This window comes from Peromyscus californicus, unplaced genomic scaffold (assembly GCF_007827085.1).
Source record: "Peromyscus californicus insignis strain IS unplaced genomic scaffold, ASM782708v3 Scaffold_5__1_contigs__length_169319896, whole genome shotgun sequence".
NCBI classification, from domain to species: Eukaryota; Metazoa; Chordata; class Mammalia; order Rodentia; family Cricetidae; genus Peromyscus; species Peromyscus californicus.
This window is the reverse complement of record NW_026294573.1, coordinates 32,907,037-32,931,322: the sequence shown is the minus strand read 5'-3', so window position 1 is coordinate 32,931,322 and position 24,286 is coordinate 32,907,037. Positions and strand designations below refer to the sequence as shown.

At 43.9% G+C, this 24,286-nt stretch overlaps 1 protein-coding gene across 3 annotated transcripts in view; it reads right to left on the bottom strand.

Moving 5' to 3' along the window:
- Positions 1 to 73: 73 nt before the first annotated feature.
- Positions 74 to 24,286, bottom strand: part of Ctps1 (CTP synthase 1) — a 33,494-nt gene continuing 9,281 nt past the window's right edge. For 2 of the 3 annotated variants that reach the window (XM_052716733.1, XM_052716732.1), the window contains 14 exons: positions 21,698 to 21,781; positions 21,149 to 21,229; positions 15,838 to 15,989; positions 14,140 to 14,272; positions 9,531 to 9,619; positions 8,356 to 8,450; positions 7,533 to 7,595; positions 5,247 to 5,290; positions 4,123 to 4,219; positions 3,078 to 3,133; positions 2,897 to 2,993; positions 2,223 to 2,367; positions 1,662 to 1,756; positions 74 to 841 (listed from right to left, as the gene is read on the bottom strand). In XM_052716733.1, the coding sequence (XP_052572693.1) occupies positions 1,672 to 1,756; positions 2,223 to 2,367; positions 2,897 to 2,993; positions 3,078 to 3,133; positions 4,123 to 4,219; positions 5,247 to 5,290; positions 7,533 to 7,595; positions 8,356 to 8,450; positions 9,531 to 9,619; positions 14,140 to 14,272; positions 15,838 to 15,989; positions 21,149 to 21,229; positions 21,698 to 21,781 (1,221 nt within the window). In that variant the 3' untranslated portion in view covers positions 74 to 841; positions 1,662 to 1,671. The remainder of the gene's footprint in view (positions 842 to 1,661; positions 1,757 to 2,222; positions 2,368 to 2,896; positions 2,994 to 3,077; positions 3,134 to 4,122; positions 4,220 to 5,246; positions 5,291 to 7,532; positions 7,596 to 8,355; positions 8,451 to 9,530; positions 9,620 to 14,139; positions 14,273 to 15,837; positions 15,990 to 21,148; positions 21,230 to 21,697; positions 21,782 to 24,286) is intronic. The other variant, XM_052716734.1, reaches the window with a different exon arrangement.

Genomic DNA, 24,286 nt, shown 5'->3' with positions numbered 1-24,286 from the left:
TGCATCTCAATGTGATATAAAGCATCAGACTGTGTCCATCACCCCAACCAGTGACAGAATGAGAAAGCACACCAATGGTTCTGCATTATTTATTAAGTTAGGAGTATATACTGAGCCAGCCACCATAGTGTGGGCACATGGTCATGCCCATTGCTATGTCACATTAAGAAAATATCTTTTCGAGTTGCATTTCACCTGCATTAACACTATTTTGGAAGGAAAAAATACCCTCAAATCAATGCTGCATACACGAGAGGGCGTCAGAATTAGTTTCCAAGATTCCTTTTTTCTTGACCCCTTGATGCAAGGAGTGTTCTCAGCCCCAAGAATAGGAAGTGCAGCCAGAGCCCCAGGGTTTCTATGTGACACTTCATAGACAGAGCTTGTCTGATGTACCGAAGAACCAAACATCCCTCCGGATGGCCAGGGCCAACCACAGCTGGAACCAAGTCCCCAGAACTCGGCAGCACTGAGATTCCAGCAGCATCCACAGTAGCAGCCCAGCACTGGGAATGCTGGCAGCCCAGGGAAGTAACAGCACTTGAATGACAGTGACTCAAGTGGTCGGAAAAACAAGGTGGTTGATGGCCTTCCACCAGCCGCCGGCCACCATCAGGTCCCATCCAGAGTCCTACTCCCCGTGTCAGAAACACAAACTGTAAAGGAATTATCGCAGGATCCAATATAAATGATGGGACATGCAAGTGACAAAGTTTTCCAAAAACCTTTCCCCCATAATAAAATAATCTTAATAAAAACATAATTTAAAGGAAGTGTCAAAAGCAGAGTGTAAAATCATAGTTGTAAACTATCGGGTCAAAGGCTTTCTTGAAGAATCATCCTGTTTCAAAAAAAAAAAAGAGGCTAAAATTACAAGATATTTATTAGAGAAGCGTCAAAACGAGGTCAGCTGCCAGCCACCACAGGAAGTGAGGCCTGTTCCTGGGAAGGACGGCAGAAGCCTACATTTGCAATCCAGACCCACACACCATCCAGGCCTTGCAGCTCCTGTGCCGTGCTCAGCCAGATGTAAGCACTCTGTCCACAGCAGCAGCCTACTCCATGACTAACAGATGCCTGCGTGCAGGGAGGATGGGTGTGTGCACCTGTGCACGTGCTGCTGTGTGGAGGACATGGGCTGACAGGCATCCTCCTGCCACTCTCCAGCTCACCGACACAGCCAGGCTGGCTGGCCAGTGAGCAGCTAGGAACAGTCTGTGTTGCTGTGGGATGGTCTATGTCAAGTGTGTTGCCGATTGGTCAATAAATAAATCACTGATTGGCCAGTGGCCAGGCAGGAAGTATAGGCGGGACAAGGAGGAGAATAAAGCTGGGAAGTGGAAGGCTGAGTCAGAGAGACACTGCCAGCCGCTGCCAGGACAAGCAGCATGTGAAGATGCCAGTAAGCCATGAGCCACGTGGCAAGGTATAGATTTATAGAAATGGATTAATTGAAGCTGTAAGAAAAGTTGCAAGAAGCCTGCCATGGCCATACAGTTTGTAACCAATATAAGTCTCTGTGTTTACTTGGTTGGGTCTGAGCGGCTGTGGGACTGGCAGGTGAGAGAGATTTGCCCTGACTGTGGGCCAGGCAGGAAAACTCTAGCTACACTGTGTTCCCACTTTTTCTTTTTTTACTAAACCTTAAAAACGTCACTTACCAACACCATATCAGTCCTGACTTATTGATGGGAACTTCAGTTCAGTAATTTCAGAGTCAGGGGAGCTGCTCCCGCTTCTGTCACTGTAAGTGTCCCTGTGGAATTCACAAGGTTTACTCATCTCCCAGCAAGTACTCACTTCACGTCCCCTTCTTTGTAACCCCTGTACACAGCAGTGTGTGTCCCTACATGGCAACTATCTCTAAACATGTGAGGCATGGAGGGATTTCCTTCCTCTAGTTCCAAGAGATACACCCCCCACCCCTGAATACTTCAGTATTGATATACTAACCACCTACTGAGAGGAACCGATTTCAGATAAAAGAAGTCATCAGGCATAAGCCCACCTGGTGGTGACCCATTTGCCATGGATGGGATCTGCTCAGCAACATTACCAGAATCCAGAATCTATAGAGATGAGGCCTAGCCAGTAAGACAAGGAAGCCTAACAAAACCCCAGGGAAAGGATGGGAGTGTGTGGTCACCCACACGAGGACCAGGCCCTGCCATCGGGCTTTTTCTTAGGACTGTGTAGAGCCTCACTGTGATTAGTATCCCTACCTGGGTGAGAGGCGGCAACCTTTCTGCAGGTAGTGTGGGAGCCTCCCAACAGAGGCCAGGAGGAGGCCAAAGTAGGGTGGGGAAGGCTTGATAGGCCTGGACAGGAACTCAGGGTGATACTGCACCCCAACAAAGAATGGGTGATCTGCAATACAAATTCAGAAGGAACAATTAGTATTCTGTGCATCCAAAGATGAGACAAACCCTAAGAGTGTTCGAAAGTAACTCTATCACTTAATTGTAGATAAAAGGTACTCCAAGCAGGAGTGAGCTAACACTTTTCTCAACACTGTGTAGAGGCTCCTGCTCTCAGGTCCCATCTGAGTATCTTGTGACTTGCACAGGTTTTACCCCACAGTTCACATGAAAGCTGAAAGGGATTTAGCACCAAGTCCAGCTCTTCATGCTGGGGGAGGAACTGAGCCCAGGGCTCTATGGCTGCTGTGGAAGCTAAACCTAGGGATGTCAGAAGCTCCTCCCCAGACACTGCTGCCTCCTCGTCCCAGGTCAGGAACAAGGGCTCTTTTTTTCCTGAGACAAGGTCTGGTTCTAGCCCTGGCCAGCCTGGAACTCACTATCCTCCTCCTTCAGCTCTCCAAGTGGTGGACACACCTGGGTAACACGTTTTTCTATTTTCCCACACACCAAGGCATTATCACTACCCAAACAGTTACCTTCCAACTCCACAATCTCCATCCTCTCGCCTTCAACATCTTGGCCAACAAACTTCAAGCCTTGCTCTTCCAAGCACTTTTTCAAGACTGGATTCACCTGGTGGGGCAGGAAAACTCATTGTGCTGGCCTCTCCATTCCCTCCTTTGCAGAGTATCAGAAGGAGCAGGCTCACATCCTCACCTCAAATCGGTGGCGGTGCCTCTCTTCCAAGTAGTCTGTGTCTCCATAGAGTTTCCCTGCAGAAAACCAGGCAATTTGTGTGATTTCTGCCTCCACAATCAAATCTATGCAAACTGCTAACTTCCCAATTCACTCTTTATCTTTAACCACACTACCAAAATTCTGCTAGCCACGCTCACCTGTTCTTGATATAATTCGGACAAATTATTCCTGGGGCTCTCTCTCTGCCCAAACCAAATACAATTAACAGGAACAAACTTTCACGACCTCTTTTGAACACACCACTGCTAAATGCCAAAGCACTGTGCTGCTGGGAACCACCATAGGGACAGGATAGGCCCTCCTAGAAAGCCAGCTCCCTGAGAACAGTGTCTGGAAGGGAAGGAACTGAAAAGCTAGTGGGTACCTGGTGCCTGTGGATAAACAGGCACAGTGTGTGCAAATGGGATGCTTACTGACTCACTCCTCACTGCCTCCTGAGACCCCCACGCCCACAGAACAGCACAGCTCGAAGAACTTGAAAACGGCACAAGTGATTCTCAAACGAGTCTGCCACTGGAACCCCCAAGACATAGGGTACCTCTACCAATGGTTAAAGCAATGTTTCCACTGGGCAAGGCAATGTCTAATAGAGTAATTTTCTTAGATATTTTCCTCCTCCAAATCCCCTAAGCTTTTAACCATGATCATTATCTGTTAGAATAAAATGTATTTAGATTAAACTAAGTAAAAATGTGATTTTTTTTCCTTTAACCACCAAATTCCAGTTTTATTTACCAGTATAAGAAAGTAATCACAGATTGCAATGGATTTAATCTAATGGCCTGCCTTGTTGAGGTGCCCATATCCAAGGGCCCAGGAGCATTATCGGAGACTGTCTAACTAACACAGTACATCCTAAACAAGCATGAGGAGGAGGAAGAAAGAATTGCAAAACCTGGAACAAAGCCAAGAAAAGGTTGGCCTGGCTCTTTGGAGCTAGCTACAGCACCACCTAACCCATGTTAGACCAGGACAAAAGCCAGACTCATGTAAAACAACTTACTCATGACTGAGTTCTTGGTCTGGAACAGGGTTCTCCTCTTGCCCAGCCTCATGGTTCCACCCATCTGCCCGGGGTTATGTTCTGGCATGTCTATGACCTAGAGACGTTCAGAAAACAAATCTGACTGCCACACTCGGCTGCTGTTAAGTCAGACCTCCTCCCCAAGTAGAGCACTCCTGGGTAGGAGGAGTTCAGTGCTTCACCCTGCCTCATGATGCTGTCCCCTGCCCTAGCACCTGGGATGCCAAAGGCCCTGTGCTGTGGCACAGCAATATGGACACAAGACTAACCAGTCAGACACAGCTGTCTTCTGGGCCTGAGAAAAGGGTACAAGACCAACAGTCACTAACAAGTCTATGTACAGGTAGACTGTGGCACCCCAGAGGGGCATGCCTGAGTACCTTATAAACCCCTTCAGGCTTCTCTATGCTCCATTCCCTCATCCCATTGTTCTTACATTAACAAAACTTCAACTTCAACAAATAAGCAGATGCTATGTCACTGAGATCAAAAACTTGTCTACCTTGTCACCATGTTCTCAGTGACAAAACAGTCCCTCACATACAGCCAATGCTCAGCATTTGCTGAATACTGAAAAAGAAAATGCTTAAGTATGCCTGCCACTCATGGGCTAGGGATTCAAAGACAAAGACTGCCCCTCTCCAGTGAGCCTTAGTAGCATCACAGGTTGACTAGGCCACATGCCCCTAGGCAACTGACAACAGCAGGATTGTAGCCTGAAAAAGCTTCACTTGCCACTAAAGAAATCACCACCCCTGAGCTTGTCAACCCTGAGCCTATCTACCTTCGAGGACTGGCACTGGAGAGAACATGAACTGTTATACACTCAGAGAACATGCAGCAAGCCTCCATCCACACACACTTCCCACCAGGAACTGAGGGGATGGGAGAGCTATCTCTTGCTAGCAGGGATCACACCTATTACAGATTTTCTGTGGTAACCTGGAAAGACTGGTGAGGAATTATGTGAAAACTTAAAAAGTCCTTGTCATGAGGTCTGAGGGGTCTTTGGGACACTGTGGCCTCACTGCCTGTCTGCAATCCATTTCACAGATGTCCTTCCACCCCTTCTAAGCCCTGAGAGGTTCAAATGCTTGACTCACCACAGGATGACTAGTCTTAGGATCAAATTCTGTAGAATTGGCATCTGAAAAGTTAAAATAATTGAGATATGAAAATAGCTATAAACAAACCAGTTACTAGTTTCATGCTAAGCATCAAATCATGATCTCTCAGTTTAAAGTCAATGATTACAGGCTGCGGAGATGGCCAAGTAAGTAGTTAAGAGCACTCTTCACTGTTCTTCCAGACGACCTAGGTTTGGTTTCTAGTACCCACACAGCAATTGACAAACCATCCATTACTCTAGTTCCAGGGGATCTAGTGCCTTCTAGCCTCCATGGGCAAGCAAAGTGTACTTACACAAATGCAGGCAAAATACTCATATGCACAAAGTTTAAAAAAAGATTAGGAAACTATGGAACACCAATAGCCAGGTGTGGTGGTACATGTCTTTAATCCCAGCACTCAGGAGGCAAAAGTAAGTGGATCTCTCTCTTCTGAGTTAAAGTCCTGGTCTACAGAGTTCCAGGTCAACAAGAGCTACACAGTGAGACTGTCTCCAAACAAAACAAAACAAAGAAGAAGAAGAAAAGAGAAAACTAATAATTTTAATTAAAATATAATCACACTGTTTTTCCCCTTCAGGGGACAGTGTTTATTTATTTATTTATTTATTTATTTGTTTGTTTGTTTGTTTGTTTGCTTGTTTATTTATTTATTTATTTGGTTTTGGCTGGGGGACAGCATTTTTAAAACAAGATTTAACACACGTTAATTTGCCCTATCAAATCTTTAACTTTCTGGGAAGTCACTGCAAAGTATATCAAAACCATCTTAGATTGTTTCTGATAACAGTGTTTACATTAATTCATTTTGTTATAGATTCTCTAAGATGAACAAGAACTGCTCCCTCTGTCTTTCGTCCATCCTCAGCATCTAAAAAGTTGTCATCCTCAGCCAAGTTAGGAATTAGCTGGTTTGTTATTTTTCTTTGCAATGCTAGGACTGAATCCAAAGCCCTGCACAGGTCCAGCCCTTATTCATTTTTAGTTTGAGACAGGCCATCGTGGAACTCACTCTCTATGCAGGCTTCTATCTGTGATCCTCCTGTCTCAGTCTCTGAAATAGCTGGGAAGTTAACTGATTTCAACATAAACAACCTTTCTATACTTTATGAAATATATTATCTAACCATAGGCAAAGCCACTAGAAAAAAGGCAAAGGATCAAGTCCCCAGCACTGTGTGCTGGTTCTTTGTGTGTGAATGTAGGTACTGTTTGCTCCCTGGGCCCAAACCAGGCTAAGCATACCATCAGGCCACATGCCCAGTTAGGAACCCCGGGGGCGACAGGAGCTTGAGCTTGAGCTGTGAAGGCATCCAGGAGTCCTAGAAGCCAGCTCTGAGTGATGGGCAGACAGTCCTTGTAAAGACTCAGACAGCAGAAATAAAGGACAAGCCGTTTATCCAACTGAGCCATTGTCCCCAGGGTTGTGAAGTGAAACCCAGCTTTGGCCACGGGCCAGCTGCCCAGATTCTCTTACACTACATAAGCCAGACAGCTTTTTCATACCTACATACTGCTTCATTTGTAGCAATCTCAAAAGGAAGCCCGAGCTGTGAGAAGCCAGTGACCTTCCAATGGGTCTCCCATGGTCAACCAGTTAGAGGTAGATCTCACACTATCTGAACACTTTCTATATGCCAGAACTGCTAGGGGACTATTTATTTATGGCATTTCACCTACTTTTATTTATTGTTATTTTTCTGAAACCTGGTTTCTCTGTGTAAGCTCTGGCTGTCCTGAAACTCATGCTATAGACCAGGCTGCCCTTGAACTCACAAGGATCCACCTACCTAGATCCTGAGCGCTGGAATTAAAGGCATGTGCCACCACCACCACCACCACCACCACCTGGCTTCACCTAATTTTTTCAACTGTGTGAAGTAGGAAGCACTCTGATGCCTATTTTACAAGCAACAGAAGCCAGAAAGACTTAGGTTGCCTAAAACCACCTATATTTATGATAAAGCCAGAACTTGAGCCCAAGTCTGTAACTGTACAATCCTTCTCTAAGTCAGCGGCTTCTTACTGGGCACCATCTGGGTGGTGGTCACAGTGTTCAAGTGAGACTCTTGAGACAAAAAGGCAGGGCAATGGCTAAAGACCTGATTGCTCAGTGCTCCCTCGTGCACCACTGTGAACAGGGTGCCTACTTCCCTGAACACTAAGAAGTGCTGCAGAAGCAGGCATCATGCCCACAGCTCTCACCACCAACACACCACGGCTGTCAGGCCCTCCAGGATCAGTTGCTGAACATACACTTACCTTGCCATCCCAGCACATTCCTTGAAAATTCTACCACTGCTAGTTGCATTCCTAAGCACACACCTTCCAAGAGAAGGAAAAACAACGTCACTCTCCACTGAGAGGGCAACTCCTACATTTCCCCAGTCTGTCAGTGTCTTTGTGTCTTGAGTGGAAATCACAAGCTTCACATCATGTCAGAAACACCCAAAAGCTTTACCTGTACTGAATTAAAACCAGGACATGTGTACACATGAAGATTCAGGGTTCTGCAAAGCTACTCAGGTAAAGAAATAAAACTCCACTTGGCACCCTAAAATCCAAGCTTCTAATCCTTTCTTATAAGGTCTCAATTATAGGTTGATCAAGTTGAAAACTGCCTAAATCTGCAACAACAGGAAACATCCAAAAATCACTTGGCCCACTTATTGGCTGCTCTGCCAAGTGAGGAGGACACAAAGCCCAGCCGTACATACACTGCAAACAGCATTTCTTACCCCACAGTCCACTTTCTCCATGCAGATCATAAACTTTCCATATTACAGATCTGAGGGCCAGCGAGGTGTCTAGGTAGGTAAAGGTGCTTTGCCACCAAGCCTGATTACCTACGTTCAGTTCCTGAGACAAAAATGGTGAAAGGAGAGAACATGCCCGAGCAAGTTGTCCTCTGACCTCCACACGTGTGCATGGCATGTGGCTACACACATATGCACAATTAAAGTAACTGAATTTCCCCTGGAAAATTCCTCTGCTCTCTAGAAAAAGTTGTGTACATGCCTTGCTTCACTAGCAACTTTCCTCACTCTTCTCTTCAAAGCGAAGAGGGCACAGCAGAGCTCCTTACCCAAAAAAGGCTTCTTCTGTTTCCGAGCCCAGGCAATTGCTTGAATTTTTCCTTCTGTTCCCCGAACACCAAATCCTCCTGGAACCAGCACTCCACTGCAGAGAGAAGACCACAAAACAACTTCCCTTTTCCACTAATCCAGCCCTCATCATACCAAGAAGCCATTGCCAAAACCTTGAGCCGTGAACTCACTTCCCATATATCTAAGCCCCCAGGGTCTGAGACTAGAACTAGATGACTGTGAGTGCATTTGCTGTGCTCGTAAACAGGACGAACTTAGTGCAAACAGAAACATGGGCTCCATCACATGAACAGATAACGGTCTATCATGATGTTGCTGCTACCGCCCTTGCCCCTCGTTCATCATTCCTATTTCTTTGTTGACATAGGCCTTTCAGTATAGCCCAGGCTGGCTTCAAACTCACAATCCTCCTGCCTCAGCCTCCTAAGTACCAGACTATGGGTGTATTTAAGGTGCAGTCAGTTCACATTTCCTCCAGATTCCAATGTTCCTCTCCGTGAGCCTCTCCATGAGGGGCCTCTCCTTCTCAGCAGTGTGCCACACTGACCAAGCAAATCAGCAGCAGTTCAGAGCCTCGTAACACTGACTACTCTAGTGTAGTCAAACTTCCTTCTAGTTTTTACTATTTTAAGAAAAACCTAACTGGGCATGGTAGCACACACCTTTAATCTCAACACTTAGAAGGCAGAGGTAGGCAGATCTCTGAGTTCAAGGCCAGACTAGAGTTCTAGGGCAGCCAGGGCTAAGCAGAGAAACCTTGTCTTAAAAAAACAAAAAGAAAAGAGGACCTGGGGATATGGTTTAGTGGTAGAGCGCACATGGCCCAGCATTCGATCCTCAACATCTAAAAATAGTAATAGTAGCAGTAATAGCAGCAGCTATCAAGAACAATTTATGAGACTCAACCGATGGCTACTCATTAAATGATCTGGATGAAAACAATCTTTAAGCCTCGTGACAAGGTGTGCACAGCAAGAATCAGTAAAATGAGACTGTTTCTTCAGATCCAACAATAATGCTGCACTTTTTCTTACAAATTATTCCATTTACTAGGTAGTCAAATCATTCAAAGACATTTTCACAGGCAAATGACCTCCCTCAGCACAGGTCTGTACTGACTGGCATAAGCACCATGGCAGAGAAGGCTACTTACTGAGCACTGCAGAGCTTCTGCCATGCCTCATGGTAACGCACAGGCTCCTCCTGCAGGGTGCTGGGCTCCAGATCTGTGGAATCGATGTACTGGGGCACCAGGCAGGGAGAGAAATAGAAGCTTATTAATCCAACTATACTCAAATAACATTATCAATGTTCCATTTCTCTTAATTTCAGTTTTAAAGTGAACATAATTCAATAATTTCTCATTTAATAATTTAATAAAATTAAATATTTTAATTAAGGGTCCCCTTTAAAATTATTTAACCTTCAAGTCCAATTCTACCAACTCCACAGAGTATTTAGATCTTCTTGCTAACAGTAAGCATGCTGTTCCATCTGGATGAGCACGACACAAGGAAAAGCAACTGCTGAACTTTGCCAAGATAGGGTGGGACAGTCTTTCAAACTTTCCTGCTTCTGAAAATGGTCTGTCAGATATTCTAGGCCTGTTGCCAAAAGTGGTGCCCCAATGTTGCAGAGAAACACGGGGTAACTGTCCAGGCAGCCAACTGTTTCTATCATACCTTGCATGTTTCAGAAGTTGCTTGTTTGCACTTCCTGTTTACTCAGGTAATATTATTTTCCTTCTCAGGTCTTTGATGGGGTTGAAGACTAGATAGTTACAGTTACAATCCTCTCATATTTTAACTAAGAGCATTTCAGGTACAAGATTTAGATTCTTCAGGATAGGACAGCTTTTGGAGTAATCTCTGTAACTTGCCGATCACCTTTTGCCTGGACACTTAGTATATGTTTCTTGTTTGATATTGTTCTAGTTGGTTATAGTTCCATCCTTGTTTATGTTACTACCTTTTCTTTCTTCTAGACCATACTGATGATTGTTCTTATTGTGTATAACTTTGTATTAGGTTTAGAACCTTCTCATTTAGAAAAAAGGAGGAAATGCTGTAAGAATTCCCTCCCCCAATGACCTTGGGGTATCTGGTCTGATAGAGGCATAGTTTTTCTGGGTACATGACTGCTTAAAACTGAAGAGGGGGCTCGCTCGCTCTCCCTCCCTCTCTCCCCACTTCTCCCCTCTCTCCCCACCTCCTCTCTCTTTCCTTCTCTCCCTCCCATCCCTCCCCTCTCTGGTCAGAGACCAGACAGCTGGTTCCATTTATACATCCCCAGGCAGAACAGAGGACTACAACAACTTTGTGCTATATCTGTGAGTGTATTTCTCCCCATTTTATATCTTAAATCCATTGATACCCTTTAACAGACTCTTGTGGACTCGACTAACATAAGCCACTGGAGGAGACTCTATTCTCTGTTCAAATGACACTTTCCACAGAGGTTTTTGGTTTATTTGGCCAGCTGGTTTTTCCATTTTTTCCCCCACCTGAATCAAAGTATGACTTATAAACAGTAAGATATAAACACTTTAGGAATATTTGTCCAATGCACCCTCAACTGGCTAGTTTTATGTCAACTTTACACAAGCTATAGCGTCATAACAGAGGAAGGAGTCTCAGTTGAGAAAATGCCTCCTGAATGTCAGGCTGCAGGTGAGCCTGTGGGGCATTTTCTTGATTGGTGATTGATAGGGAGGACCCAGCCCATTGTAGGTGGTGCCCTCCCTGGGCTGGTAATCCTAGGTTCTAGTGGCGCACGCCTTTAATCCCAGCACTTGGGAGGCAGAGCCAGGCAGATCTCTGTGAGTTCGAGGCCAGCCTGGACTACCAAGTGAGTTCCAGGAAAGGCGCAAAGCTACACAGAGAGACCCTGTCTCGAGGAAAAAAAAAAAAAAAAAAGCAGGATGAGCAAGCCATGAGGAGCAAGCCAGTAAGTAGCACTCCTCCATGGCCTCTTCATCAGCTCCTGTCTCCAGGGTCCTCCCTTGATTGAATTCTTTTGATGATGAACTGTGATGTGGCAGCATAACCCGAATAAACCCTTTCCTCCCCAAGTTGCTTTGGTCATGTTGTTTCATCACAGCAATAGTAACCCTGACTAAGACATACCCCATAAGACAGATGCAACCTGTGAAGACAGAAGGTACCCCATGAAGATATCATCCAAAGACAGTGCCATTGTCTCTAAACACCCTGTTCACCCTGGGAACAGCTGTTCCCTGCTTCTCAATTCCAGACAATCACAGGGCTGTTTCTGCCACCACAGATTGGCCTTGCCTTTCTACAACTCCATGTCCCTTCTAGAACTCTGTGTCCATGGAGCTACACACCTGTAGTCTTGAACCTGGCTTCTTTTGCTCAGACTCTCTGACATCCACCCATGCAGCACAATATGGATGTTTGTTCCTTTGTATTGCTGAATCAATTTCCACTACATGAATATATCAGTCTACTCATTGACCTGCTAGAGATATTTGTGTTGTTTCTAGACTTGAGCTGGCAATAAAATCTTGTGTGTGTGTGTGTGTGTGTGTGTGTGTGTGTTAGTTTTTTTGTTTTGTTTTTTAAAGAAGGGTCTCAAACAGCTCAAGCTAGCCTCCACCTATCTTATGTAGCTGAGAATGACCCTGAACTTCTGATTCCCCTGTCTCTACTTCCCAAGTGCTGAGATTACAGGCATGCAGCACTATGCCAAGTTTTACGTGGTGCTGGGAACCGAACACAGGGGTTTATTGAATGCTAGGTAAGCAAGCACTCTACCAACTGAGCTATCTCCTCAACCCAAAGCACTTCCACTTCTCTTGAGTAAATACTGGGCTGTTAAAGTATAAGGCCATACTATTCCACTTTTACATGAAACTGTCGGGCTGCTTTCCAAAGCACTACACTTTTAACACATCTTCCAGGCAGCAAAGCACAAGGACCCCTGTCCTCTCAGCCACCCTTATGGGTATGTGCTGCCAGCCCACTGGGATTCATTTGCAATTATTTCTGTGAAAACCAAGTGCTAAGAATCTCTCCACAAGCATCTTATTTTACAGTTTCTTTCCTTGCCTCTCCCCCTTCCTTTTTGAGACAGGTCTCATATATTCTAGGCTGGATTCAAATCCAAATCAAAGTATAACTTATAAACAATAAGATATGAGCATTTTAGCAGTGTTAGATTCTAATACAATGTAGCTGAAAATGACCGTGAAGTTCTGATCTTACCTTGATCCACCCCAATTTTGCTTGACCTACAAACTGCTCAGATTATACCGGGTTTATTTCTTGTAGAATCCTCTCTTCAAGTCTTTTAGATATTTTTAAAATAAAGTTCTTTTTGCTACTGTTCCTAATCTCCCCTGTCTAATATCTTGCAGTTACTTCCCCAAACCTCTGTATTGACTCAGTTCATGTCCTCACTACTATCTACAGACCCTCTCTAGTTCACACTGAATTCAACTGTTCTATATCCCCAGGCCTTTGGACATCCTTCCTTCCCTCTGCTTTCCCAACCCCTTTCAACCTCCACAGGGCCTTCCTCTCTCATATATCTACCAAGGCAAGTGATCCTCTTTCCTAGGTGTTCTATGTCTGAGAGTCTCAGCATTCCTAAAAAGCTGGAGTATTTAATTCTTGATTCTTCTCTCAACCTCCACCATTGAACACATGGTGGCTACAAGATAATCTCAAATAGATAAAATAAATCAATGATGAAAAGAACTAGCAAAAAACAAAACAACAACAACAAAAAAAACCCAAATACTATATACAAGATAGTAAAATGGGGTCTTCCATTTCTTAACACAAACACCAGGTCACTCTGTGGGAACCTATCTGCAGGTACACAGTAACTCAATCATCACAGCGAACTGTGAAGAAGGAGGCAAACCACAACACTAACCATGGGCACAGCTACATGGGCCCCTGGGCACCAACCTCCCACTCACCTCTCCTCCATCTTCTGAAAAGCTCCAGCCAATGCAATAGGAACAAGACCTCTAAATGGACCAGTTGACTTCCAAAGGAAGTGACTACATCCAGCAGTTACTATATAGCAGATCCATCTCAGCAGTTCCCAGTAAACAATTTAGTTCTTAACCAAGGAGGAAGGGCTATCCCAACCCCTTTTAAAGGAAACCTAGGCAGGAGAGGTTAATATATCTAAGATCACAGAGCACTTGGGCAACAGAGCCAGCACCCCAGGCTCTGGAGTCTGTGCCCTTAACCATGACACTTGATGGGAACATGTACTGACATTGCACCAGAGCAGCTCAGGGGTCTTAGGCAGCACCAGCTGGGCACTATGCCTATCTCCATCAAGGCCTGCCATTCCACAGGGACTGACACTCAGATCCATGCACTAAGGCCCTTTCATTATTTCTGGAAAATACTCTGGTGTCTCCTTGGAGCCAGGAACCAACATGAATCTTTCTTACCCCTAAAAATGAATGCAGAGGTCCAAAAACCATAAAGGTAGGCATGGGATATCTACAAGATCACAAGACTTGAGTCTTCAAGATGATTCGTGGATAAAGGTATTTGTTGTCAAGCCTGACAATCTAGTTTAATCCCTAGAACCCACATTGTGGAAGAAAAAAAACTGACTTCTATAAATTGTCTTCTGACCTCTACATGTGCCATAGCACACACACAAGCACCCACATATACCTACACCCAATAAATTTTTTTTTAAATATATAAAACACACACACAAGCTATTTCCATTTACTCCTTGGTTGTACCTACACCACCCTTCCTTACCTTGATCTCCAACTTGTGGTTAATAGCCAATGCAGAATGCTCTAGAGCTTTAATGACAGAGGCATACGAGTCTGAGAATTTGGTGTATTTGCCCACAAGAGCGATAGAGCAGGTCTCCAGCAAGCGATCATATCTAGCAAATAAGGGTCAAGACAGTTACTTGCAACGTCCATACCATCACGAGACTGAAATTACTTCTGCAGAAGGAGGAAACATGCCTGGCAAGACGATACAGAGTATCACCTCAGTACTGTGAACAGAGCAAAAGGACCCTCAGATCAAAAGGGAAGGATTGGAAAGAGCAGGATTGGAGTTAATAAGATGGCTCAATGGGGAAAAGCACTTGCCACACAAGCCCGATCATCTGAATCCATACCCAGAACCCACAATGGAAAGAAAAAACAGACGCCTACAAGTTGTCCTCTGACCACATGTACACAGTGGCATGCACACACTCAAGCACACAAACATAACAAAATGTCATTAAAAAAAAAATTCAAAGGGCAAAAAAAACCTAAACAATCATAAGAGTTAATGTGATAAGTCAAATAAATAATGGTACAGTCACAAAGGAAATATCTGTCCATACTCATAAAAAATTTCCACTTTAAAGCATAAAAACTGTGGTGGTTCAAAAGAAAATGGCCACCACAGGCTCATAGGGAGTGGCACTATTAGGAGATATGGCCTTGTTGGAGTAGGGATGGCACTGTTAGAGGAAGTGTGTCCTTGGGGGCGGGCTTTGAGGTTTCAGATGCTCAAGCTAGGCCCAGTGTCTCAGTCTCTTCCTGCTGCCTTCGGATCCGGATGTAGAACTCTCCAGCACCCATGTCTGCTTGTGTGCTGCCATGCTTCCCACCATGATGACAATAAACTAAACCTCTGAACTGTAAGGCAGCCCCAATGAAATGTTTTCCTTTATAAGAGTTGTTATAGTCACGGTATCTCTTCACAGCAATAGAAACCCTAACTAAGACAGTAACAGACTAACAATGTTTCATGTTTTATGAAAAAAGACCATTAAAAACTACAGGCTACTTTTATAGCTACATGCAAATGGACACAAAAGATATTCACATAAATGGCCAAAAACCAAAAAATAAACTGTCCAAGTGAAAGCAGTTATCACAGAGAACAGAATGAGCACTCCACTCTCTCTCTGTGTGCTTACATTGTCATCACAGTGATTTTCCAACTACAATTGGACTCACCCTGCTCTAGGTCTTGAGTTAATATCTAAGTAATGAGACAACCTCAGAGCTTCAGGACAAGGTGGCAGCAGTCCACCCCGGCTCAGCCCATTCTAGCTGAGTGAATGGCATGTTCCCAAACACAGCTTAGATAGCAGTGATATGACTCAGGAGTGCTGCAGTCAAGGCCAGCATTCCCGTAGGCTCTGGGAATATGTGTACCCCTCTGCCACTAGGCTGCTGTTGGTGATGTTGAACTGAAGAGAGATAGTACAGCACAATGTTGTAATCTGAACTCACTGCCTGGAGTCCTGTGAACAGGCCCAGCCTGGCCAGGTCCTCCTCCTCTGTGTTGTAACCACATGCTGGTTATAAAATCCTTTGTTAGCCTTCTGAACATCTCTTCCTATGAGCACCTTTTCTACCAGGAGTGCTAACACATTAGTACAGCATGGTGGAGCCCCTACAAAAGACTAAGGCATGCATTCTGAACCACTTAATGACAAACCTGTCTGCCATCTCTTTCCATTTCATCAGCATTTTTCGTGACTGTCTCTCAATAGGAAGGTCAAGTCTCCGAAGAAAATAGTCTACAACCCCTTGCTCTTCTAACAACAAGGGCACCCGATAGATGGATGAAACATCATGAACACAGATCACCTGTTTAAAGGGAAAAAAAAAAGGGAGATTTAATAAAAACAAATAACTAACTAGGGTTACATCTACAAGATTTCAAGGGGAGGAAACTTTAATTGGGAACAGAAAAAAGGTGATTTTCTAGAAAAAGATAAACTCCCAAGAATAGAAAATAAGTGGGTAGACTATTATGAACATGAATACAAAAATCCTTTAAAAAGAGCCAGATGTGGTGGTACATAGCTGTAATTCCTGCACTCAAAAGGCTAAGGCAGGAGAAGCATAAATTGGAAGCCAGCTTAGGTTATCTCAAAATAACAAAAATATGCCCACAGAGGACGTTCCTGAATCGACATATAATAGCTTAAATCAGTGGTTCTCAAACTTAGCTGTACAGGAGAATCTCTAAAGGAGTTTGTAAGAATTTCTAAGTCTATGCTGCACCCACGACCACTCAGGTCCAAGTCTCTGGAGGTGGGAGGCTCCCAGCTTATCCCAGTGTGCAGCCAAATTTGAAATCCACTGCACTGGGCCATTTTAAAGTGGAACTTGGCTTCTCTCCCATAAGGATCTAGATTTTAAAATCAAATACAAGACATTAAAGTAGAAGGGGATTTACACAGTAGGAAAAAGGTAGAAGACCAGCAAGAAGTGGGAAACAAGCAAAGTTATAAAAAAAAAAAAGGGGGGGGGGAGGTATCGATGGTGGCGCACAGCTTTGATCCCAGCACTTGGGAGGCAGAGGCAGGCAGATCTCTGTGAGTTCGAGGTCAGTCTGGTCTACATAGAGTTCTAGGACAGGCACTGAAACTACATAGAGAAACCCTGTCACAAAAAACAAAACCAAACAAAACAAAGAGGAGAAAAAAAAGATCTCTGTGGATACAGGTGATAAAAATTCAGAACCTGCTCATAATAAAAATGAGATAAATTAAGAGTATTAGGGAAATTCTGAAAATATAAAATACCTACAGTCTAACACTTAAAACTCCTGCTTACTGTTAAAAGTTTAGGGAACTAAAAGAACAAGGGAAGATGGCCCCTGTCACAATTCAGAGATCCTGGAGATGTCACCCACTACAGTCCAACAAGAAACGCAATGTGATTTGAAAAACTAAAAGCAACTAGGACTACATGCATGCATCACAACTGCCTGTGTGTGCCCATCAAAAAACAAGACTTACAGAAAACCACATCTAACATTATTTTAGTAGGATGCCAGACTACAGATCAAAAGAAATCAGGGTGCCCCACATGTGGGCCACTTCTAATCAAGAATACAATTTTTTAAAATATAGTAACAAAGCCGGGCGGTGGTGGCGCACGCCTTTAATCCCAGCACTCGGGAGGCAGAGGCAGGCGGATCTTTGTGAGTTCGAGGCCAGCCTGGGCTACCAAGTGAGTTCCAGGAAAGGCGCAAAGCTACACAGAGAAACCCTGTCTCGAAAAACCAAAAAAAAAAAAATAATAATAAAATATAGTAACAAAAATTATGAAGTCATACATAAATTTTATGAAGCAAATCTTACATATAATATAAAAAATTTTTATCACAAGATAGCCCTTTCAACAAACAGGGCTGGATACGGGGATATCCATACACAAAAAGATAGCCTGTCACTCCTTACCTGCCACTGTACACAAGCACTGACTCAAGACAGGTCTGGTATGATCAATAACTTTAAAGAAAATTGAGGAAAATCTTCATGACCATGATTAAGCAGAGTTTTTAAATAGCCAGAAAGCAGCACAACCCACAAAAGAAAACACTGAACATTTCAAAGTGTCTATGCTCCACTAAGAGCATAAAAAGCAAGCGAGAGGCTGAAAAAACATTGCTTATCACACACCTGACAGAAGACTACAGTCGGACTAACTTCTTACAATCCAATGTTTAAAACAGGCAGAAGACCTGAAATTCAAATCTGTAATAAATGTGGAATACTCCTCAGTGAGTAACAGTAAAAGGTTTTCACAGCTTTTGTTTTTTTGAAACATGTAGCCCTGGCTGTCCTGGAATTCACTCTGTAGACCAGGCTGGCCTCAAACTCAGGAGATCCACCTGTCTCAGTCTCCCAAATACTGGGATTAAAGGAGTGCACTGTCACGCCCAGAGAATAATTCTTATGAAAATCAATTCTGCTAAAGAAAAGGAATCTCCTCCCTCTTCACTTGTGAAGACAGAAATACCTGAAATACACAATACGGGCAGTGGTGGTACACGCCTTTAATCCCAGCACTCAGGAGGCAGAGCCAGCCGGCTCTCTGTGAGTTCAAGGCCAGCCCGGGCCAGATGAGTTCCAGGAAAGGCTCCAAAGCTACACAGAGAAACCCTGTCTCAAAAAACTAAAATAATAATACACAATAAAGGGCCACTGTAAAAAAAATGACAATCATTCTGTGTTCCATGGATTGAGTGTGAAGCAAGGGCTAAGAAGGAGCCCCTGGCTTAGGAGTCAGACAAGGAACCTGACTCTAGCCCCAGATGCCTTTACCCCAAGGCCTGAGTCCTCAAGAAGTCCTCTGTAAAAGTCAAGGAAATGTCCTCTGGCCCCATGCATGCGTATGGCAGGCCAATGATCTGAACAGCACCTATCAAATTCTCCTCCAAGTCTCATTAAGTAGACTGCTCTCATTTTAAGGTCCCTGTTTTGCTGTCCCCAATCAGATTAGCTGGACTCTTCTGCTTAGTCTCCTGACCCTCAGTCATGGAGCAGTAAAACAAACTCTAAACACTCTCATCTGGAAACTCCTTGCCTGTACCTTTCTTCTGATCTCCTTCAGCCAATTCTGAGTGTTATGGTTCCCACAGGGTTTGAAGCCCCTCAAGCGACCAATGTGGCTGGAGCATTGGGCCCAAGCTGGCATAACTGAAGGTGCTGTGGAACTTTAAGACCAGGTCTAGAAGTCCTTGAGTCACCGGGAATCCTCCCTTGGAAGAAATTAAGACACACTTCCTATAACACTTGAGTTCCCGCAAGAAACCTGGTCTCTGCAGCCTGGCTGAAAAGTTAATCTTTCCAACCCCTGCACTCTACCAGTTGCCACCATGGAACCTTCCCAGAGTCTGTACTACACTGTTTAGACTCAGTCTCCAAACTATAAGCCCTCTTCTTTATTAAATTAGTTGCCTCAGGTATTCTGCTATAAGAATGAAAAGCTGAGACTAAATAGACCACTTGGCTGTTAAGAACACTGGCTATTTTTCCAGAGAATCTAGGTTCAAGTCCCAACAAGATACCTCACAACCATCTGCAACTCCAGTTCCAGATCCAATGCCCACTTCTGGCCTCTACAAGTACCAAGCATGCATACAATACACACACATACATGCAAACAAAACACTCATATGCATAAAATATATTTTAAAAAAGAAATCCCAACACACTGACCAATGCCATGAGCTCTATTTATACCCACTAGAGTTTCCATAAATAAGCACCATACTTATTATCACAGGATCTATTAACACAGTAACAGACTAAAATGGATGTGGGAGCCACAACATCCTAGACACCAGACACCAGAAACATAAAATGGATGCATGTGTACATATACATCAAGGGGCACATGACAGACTCACCACTAGCATATCTGAGACACAGAAGCAACCCAGAGAGGAAAGTGATTACCCCAAGGGTTAAGGAGGGTGTAATAAAAGCTTTTCATAAGTCCTTAGGCAAACACAGGAGACAGTCTAGCTTGGGACCCACACTTGGTCTGGGTTATGTACACCGCCCCCAACCTTTTAACAATGTATTTGGCAACCTTGTTCCTTCACTTGCACACATTATGCATACACTCATCTTCAATGTACCCAGTACCATCAGATTTCCTCAACCCCCAACCTGCACCAGGTTACATGCACTACCATCTCTGAGCAATACTGTAAACTTCCCTGCCAGTGAAGCTATAACAATCAAATTTAGACAGTTTGTATTCAAGAAAACTCCTAACATATCTGGGTATGAAAAATAGAAGGGATGATCTGGCCTGAACTGGTTTGTAGTGTACATGCTTAAGTAAGTGAAACTGTATCCTCCAGCATCTTTTTGGGAGAATATCCTATTTACCATCTTATGTGTCATATGATTAAATCAGATGCACTGTGGGAAGAGACAGGCACACTAGGTAAAAGTATATGATTTAATCTATTAATCCAAACTATACCTTTTCGTATCTAACTCCTCATCTTAAGCTCCATAAAAAGAAGCTCTGAGCAATAACTGGGTCCTTGAGTACTACTCTTGCTCATGTGACACGTGGTCAATCTTCAACCACTTAGCTCTAAAGTTAGCTTGTTTCTTTTGCAATCTATGTGAGCCCTTATTTTCAATTCTTTGGCTAAGAGGACAAAACCCTGAAAACACCTGGCCCAGACCCTGACCACTGACTGATGACCCTGTCCTAGCTAGACCCTTAGTAATAAAATGAACAAGAAATGCTGGACCAACAGAAACAGGAGACTCTGGTTCCTGCACATGAATTACCAAGCACGAAAGCAAAGCAACAGCTAGGCTAGGCCACAAACCTGTAGTAATCCTAGCACCTGAGAGACTTAAGGCTAGACAGACATAAGGTCAAGGCCAGAATGAACCACAAAGGAAGACTTCATCTCAAGAGACTGAGGGCCAGGGATGCTGAATGTTAAGCGTACTTGACTATTATGCACAAGGTCCTGGATACCAGGAAATAATGTGGGACCTTAGGGAAACAGAAAGATGTTCACCCCAAACAGGGAATAAAGAACAAGGAAACAGGGCCACACAGTAGTGGTGTATACCTTTAATCCCAGCACTCGGGAGGCAGAGGCAGAAACAGGCAGTTCTGTGTGAGTTCAAGGGCAGCCTGATCTACAGAGTAAGTTCCAGGACAGCCAGGGCTACAGAGAAATCAACAACAACAAACACACACACACACACACACACACACACACACACACACACACACACACACACACCACACACACACACACACACACACACACACACACACACACACACACACACACAAAAACCACCACAACCCCAAGGAATGGGAGAAGACAGAAAAGTTGAAAAGTTGTGTTAAGATCTAGGGGACAGTCTTCTGTCACCAAGTGTGACACAACAACAAGTCTCGAGAAGTGGATCAGTCAAGGCAATTACAAGTAAAAAGTCATTTCCAGGGTGAAATGTACTTACTTGCTCAGGTTCCACATGGCAGAACATTGATATTTTCTCTTTCACGGATGTGTCAAGAGGGTTTGAGCACCTGCACACCACCTAGCAATTAAGAAAACAAGGGACTTGGAGCAGAAGGATCAAAGTAGGGCTTTCCACAACTGGAATTAAAATAGAGAAAATGCTCTGAGATGGATGAAAATGTCAGTTCTAAGCAACAGTGCACATGATCCACGAACACAACACTTATCTTTTCAAAACCCAAACTCCTACATCCCAAGCAGAGCAGGAGACAGCCCAGGGGAAACAGTGAACTATAGGAGCTAACTGACTTTCCTCCTCCTTAATGCTCTTGGGAGGAATAAAGGACTGTGAGAAGCAAGACACAGGAGGCACAAGGCTTCCTTCACACATGCCTGCAACAAAACCACAAACTCCAGTCCCACTCAAAGCACTGTTTTCTCCACCATCAAACACCTGCTGACAAACGTCCATCCTCCCACAGAAGTCAGATTTTAATTAGATGTGGGCAATGATACCACCAAAACCAGGCACTAAGGGAAACCTTACCAAGTCTGGAGAAAGCCCAAGTCCTCTAAGCTCCCGAACACTGTTCTGGGTGGGTTTTGTCTTCTGTTCCCCTGTTGAACTTGGCTGTTTTACAAAAGAAAAAAAAGTGGTTCATTTCTCTGACAGTTTCCAAGCACTGACTTTTCTCTCAACTTCTGAATAGAGAATTTGATTGTACAATTAAGCTTTGGTTTCTTATTGAAGTTACACATGAAGTCAAATGGTTCTATGTATTACACAACTTGTCTTCTGACTCTCCAAACCCTACAAATAATGAGTTTTTTTATAACTATATTGGGGCAGAACTGAACCAGGGCTTTGCCCACACTAAGGACAAGGGTTGCCATTGAGCTCTGCCCCCAGTCCATGTCAATTCCCAAGTCTACTGCCCTGCTTTATTGCTACCTCTCAGCACTTGTCTAAGGCATGTTCTGTTGAGCTCTCCCTCCCGCCCCATGATGCTGTCCTTTTCAGCTGTGTACACTTTTGAGTACTTAAAAGTATTCAGGGTAAGTCATACTTTTGTCTATAGTAAAATATCTTTATTCTCTTCCCACACTTAAGACAGATCTGCGAGGTTTAGTTTTCAGTTGGAAAGAAACTTCCCTTAGAACTGGGGGTTGTGACCCTTTTCACAGGGTCACCTAAGACCATCAGAAAAATAGGTATTTCTATTACAATTCGTAACAGTAGTAAAATTAGTTATGAAGTAGCAGCACAAATAATGTTATATTTGGGGTCACCACAACATAAGGAACTGTATTAAAGGGCTGCAGCATTAGGCACGTTGAGAATCACTGCCTCAAGAATGTTTAATGCAATGGTTTCACTTTCTTCTAGTTCTGAGTTTGGCCATACTGACTTGCTTTTTTTCTTTAGAGCCTTTGAGGCCTTCTGCTCCATTATCCTATACTCTCATAGCTATGAACCTTAGTGCTGGCCATTTTACACTCAATGTAGTTAGCACTCAATGGGCTCTTCCAATCTAGAAACTGTGTCTTGAAGATTCCTCATTCAGATCAGGTCAGAAAACTCTGTAAGGAGCCAAATAATAACTATTTTAGGGTTCAGCCTTGCATCATGGCTCATGCTTATTACCTGAACACTTAGGAGGCTGAGACAAGAAGACTGTTAAAAGTTCAAGGCCTGCAGCCTAGACTACACCGTGAGTCCAGGCCACTCCGAGCTACATTATGACACATTTTATCTATCTCAAAGCCCATTATTATTATTACTGTTATTATTTTGAGCTTTGTGGACGATATGGCTTGTCATATATACTCAACTTTGTTGTTTCAGTATAAAAGCAGCCACAGATGACACATCAAGCAAAGAATGTAAATTTATTTCAATAAAACAAGTCTGTTTTTAAAAAATAGCCCCAATCAGGGGACTAGAGAAATGGCTCAGAGGTTAAGAGCATTAACTGTTCTTCCAGAGGTCCTTGAATTCAATTCCCAGCAACTACATGGTGGCTCACAACCATCTATAATGAGATCCAGTATCCTCTTCTGGAGTGCAGGCATACATGGAGACAGATCACTATATACATAATAAATAAATAAACCTTGGGGGGGGGGGGTTGATCAATAGCCCTTGGCCCCCAAGCACAACCTGACAACCTGTGGTTCAGACATTTCCCTGTTCTAATTTTCAGGATATCCTGCTATATACAACATATGTGGACCGACCCTCTAACTTTCTTAACTCTTCTCTCCATTTTCTACCTCTGTCCTACTTTTTGAGTATTTCTTCAGCTTCCCTCCTTCTTACTTTCATCTCTGTTTTATCAATCCTTAACTTCAATTCTTGCCTATCTCACGTTCCTATCTTATGGCATCCAGTTCCTGCTGAGCACACATAGTTACTGGCTACTGACGCCTATCTAAAAGCAAACTAGAAGTTCCCTATGAGGGACAGGCTGGTGAGTGGGGAGTCTTAGGGGCAGTGTCTTCTCCTAGGTTAGTCACACATAACAGAAGTCTCAGACTTCCCATGTGGAGGGGCCCAGCCTGGCTCTGAAGACTCTGAGAACCAACAGGTAGAAGACAGCAAGCGTCTCGGCAACACAGCATGTTTATGGTTCAGCATCACTGCCCTCAACTGTCCACAGTGTCTGCTTGTCAAGAAACCCTCCCCAGGGCTATCTTATAGCAAGAAAGAGACGCAGATGCCTAACTGGGCACATAAGCAAACAGGTGTGGACAGCCTTTGCATTGAGGTCTATCCTCATCCTACTCCCAGAAGAGCCTGATAATGCCCACCATGAGCCTCTGGAGGGTCCACAGGGCAAATAGGATGGCTTCTCAGCTCCCCCTGCTGCAGGTACATACCCAAGGCTGCTCGGTCAGTTTTTATGTGTCAGTGTGCTTTGTGAATTCCTTGTTTTTATTACTGCCAACTCATCTCCATGCTATCTTTTTTGAATTTCTGTCTTAAAAAATTATTTCACTCTGATTTTGACAGCAAAGACAAGCATACATGTTCAATCTGTCACCTGTATTACAACTTTCCTGATTCATTTTTTCAAACCTTTTCCATTTAATCTTTCAAACCATGGACTGGCAAGAAGGCTCAGTAGGTATGGGC